Source organism: Dictyostelium discoideum (assembly GCF_000004695.1).
Source record: "Dictyostelium discoideum AX4 chromosome 3 chromosome, whole genome shotgun sequence".
Classification (NCBI taxonomy): Eukaryota; Evosea; class Eumycetozoa; order Dictyosteliales; family Dictyosteliaceae; genus Dictyostelium; species Dictyostelium discoideum.
The window spans coordinates 3,443,398-3,445,897 of record NC_007089.4 but is presented as its reverse complement, the minus strand read 5'-3'; the positions used below and the strand labels follow the sequence as shown (position 1 = coordinate 3,445,897).

The 2,500-nt window shown below is 15.2% G+C and overlaps 1 protein-coding gene across 1 annotated transcript in view; it reads right to left on the bottom strand.

Moving 5' to 3' along the window:
- Positions 1-519, bottom strand: part of DDB_G0280491 (RWP-RK domain-containing protein) — a gene marked incomplete at both ends in the record, with an annotated part of 2,694 nt that extends 2,175 nt beyond the window's left edge. Inside the window, 2 exons of the mRNA XM_636113.1 lie at positions 1-117; positions 295-519. The exon at positions 1-117 is cut by the window's left edge and continues 2,175 nt beyond it. Coding sequence (XP_641205.1) covers positions 1-117; positions 295-519 — 342 coding nt within the window. The remainder of the gene's footprint in view (positions 118-294) is intronic.
- Between the last annotated feature and the right edge of the window lie 1,981 nt (positions 520-2,500).

Genomic DNA, 2,500 nt, shown 5'->3' with positions numbered 1-2,500 from the left:
TAATACTTTTTTACTTTTTAAAATTGAAATCTCTTGTTTAATACAATCCTCCGCCTCTGATGGATTATTTTGTAAAGATTGTTCCAAATTTTCAATCATTTTATTTAAACTTTTTATCTAAAAAAAAAAAAAAAAAAAAAAAAAAAAAAAATTAGTATGAAGATCTGAGATTATATGGAAAAAAAAAGACTTTTGAAAAATTAAAAAAAAAAAAGATTTTTTCAATTTTTTCAAATTTTTTTTTTTTTTTTTAAATGTGTAATTGTAAAATAAGTCGAATAAGATTGTACATACCTTTCTATGAGGCCATCTTGGGATACCATTTCTTCTGCATATCTTTTTAAGCATTGTTGCACAAATGCCCAACTCTTTTGCCACATCATTTATAGGTAGATGAAAATATTTTGAGAGTTGTTCAAAGCCAATTGTTGCTGTTTGAGGCATTTTGGCTGTATTTGTATTATTTGTTGTGGTTGTAGTTGTGGTTATATTGGTTGTAGGGTTTGTTGTAGTGTTCATATGAAAATTTTATTATTATTATTATTATGGTTTTGGATTTTTATTTTATTTTGTTTTTTTTTTTTTATAATATTTAATTTAATTTTAAAAAACAAAAAAAATTGAAAAGGTTTTTTTTTTTTTTTTTGTTTTTTTGTTTTTTTTTTTTTTTCTGTTTTTTTTTATTTTATTATTTCTGCTGAAAAAAAGGGAAATACAAAAAAAAAAAATTTAGAAAAAATTATTGTATGCGATTAGAATTGATTTTTTTTTAAAAAAAAAGATATTTAAAAAAAAAAAAAATAAATAAAAAATTTAAAAAAAAAAAATTTAAAAAAAAAAAAAAAAAAAAATTTTTTAAAATAAATTTTGAGAAAAACGAACAGATGTATAGCACAAGTTTTTGTCAAATATATAAATTATTTTTAAAAAAAAAAAAAAAAAATAATAAAATAAAAAATAAATAAATAAAAAAAAAAATAATTAAAACCAATATAGGTTAAAGTGTAATATTATTGATATATTATGTGATTATTATTATTATTATTTTTTTTTTTTTTTGTGTGTGCGTGCGGAATTTTTTTTTTTTTTTTTTTTTTTTTTTTTTTTTTTTTTTTTTTTTTTTTTTTGAGAAGTTTGATATTTTTTTTTTTTTTTTTTTTTGTTTATAATTTTATATTTTATTATAGAAAGAAAATCAAGTTCGATATTCTTTATAGATAATTATTATAATAAATTATTATTGTATTTATTGTGTTGTTGAATAAATTAATTAATGTTTTGGTTTTGTATGTAAAAAAACTATGAAAAATCTATCTATTTTTAAAAAAATAAACGAGCTTTTGTGTTAGTTTATAAACAAAAAGGTTTAAAGCAAAAAAAAAAAAAAATAAAAAAAAAACCGCGGCACTAAAATAAGTTGGAAAAAAAATTTTAATTAAAATTAATTAAAATAAAATTACATTAACAAAAAAAAAAAAAAAAATGAAAAAAAAAATGAAAAAAAAAAAATTAAAAAAAAAAAAATTAAATAAAAATAAAAAAAAATTGAAAAAAAAAAAAAAAAAAAAAAAAAATCAACTGCCTAAAGTGGCTTTTTGAGAAACCAAAAGACATAATTGATATTTAATATGATGGAGTATGGTATTTTTGAATATATTGCATTAATTGTACAATTATGGTAATAAATTTAAAAAAAAAACCCTACAATTGTTTCATGATTTTATTTATTTCCTTCCCCATATAAAATAAATCGATCATATGAAAATATGGGTTTTTTTTTTTAAATTTATTATTTTAGTTTTTTTTTCTTATTTTTTTTTAGTTTTCCTTTTTTTAATTTTCTTTTTTTAATTTTTTTTTTTAGTTATTTTTTTTTTTTACCAATTATAGGTTTTTTTTTTTTTTTTTTTTTTGGTTATTTTTATTTTTATTTTTTTTTTATTTATTTATTTTTTCCGTTTTTTTTTATTATTATAATTGTTATTATTATTTTTTTTTTTTTTTAAAAAAAAAATTAAAAAAATTAATTATTTTTTGTTTATAAACAAAGAAAAATAAAACACAATTGTTTACATTTTATAAGAAAGGCCTTTATATCTTTATCTTTTATTTTGTTTTGTTTTTTTTTTTTTTTTTTTTTTTTTTTTTTTTTTTTTCGATGTGGATTTTTTTATTTTGTTTTGTTTTTTTTTTAATTTTTTTAATTTTTTTTTTGGGTCGTGGTAATTTTTTATTATTATTTTTAAAATTTTTTTTTTCTAATAAATAATATTGTTTATTCAATTTCTTTTTATAGTAAAAAAAAACAATGTATTTATAAATAACTTCAAAAAAAAAAAAAAAAAAAATAAAAATAAAAAAAAAAAAAATGAAAGTGTTTCTTTAATTAGATGAGTTCAGCAAAATTTTTAAATGTGATCACATTTTTGAATTTATTTTGTGTGAAAGCTAAAAAAAAAAAAAAATTTCAAGATTCTAAAAAAACACAAATTTTTGTGAT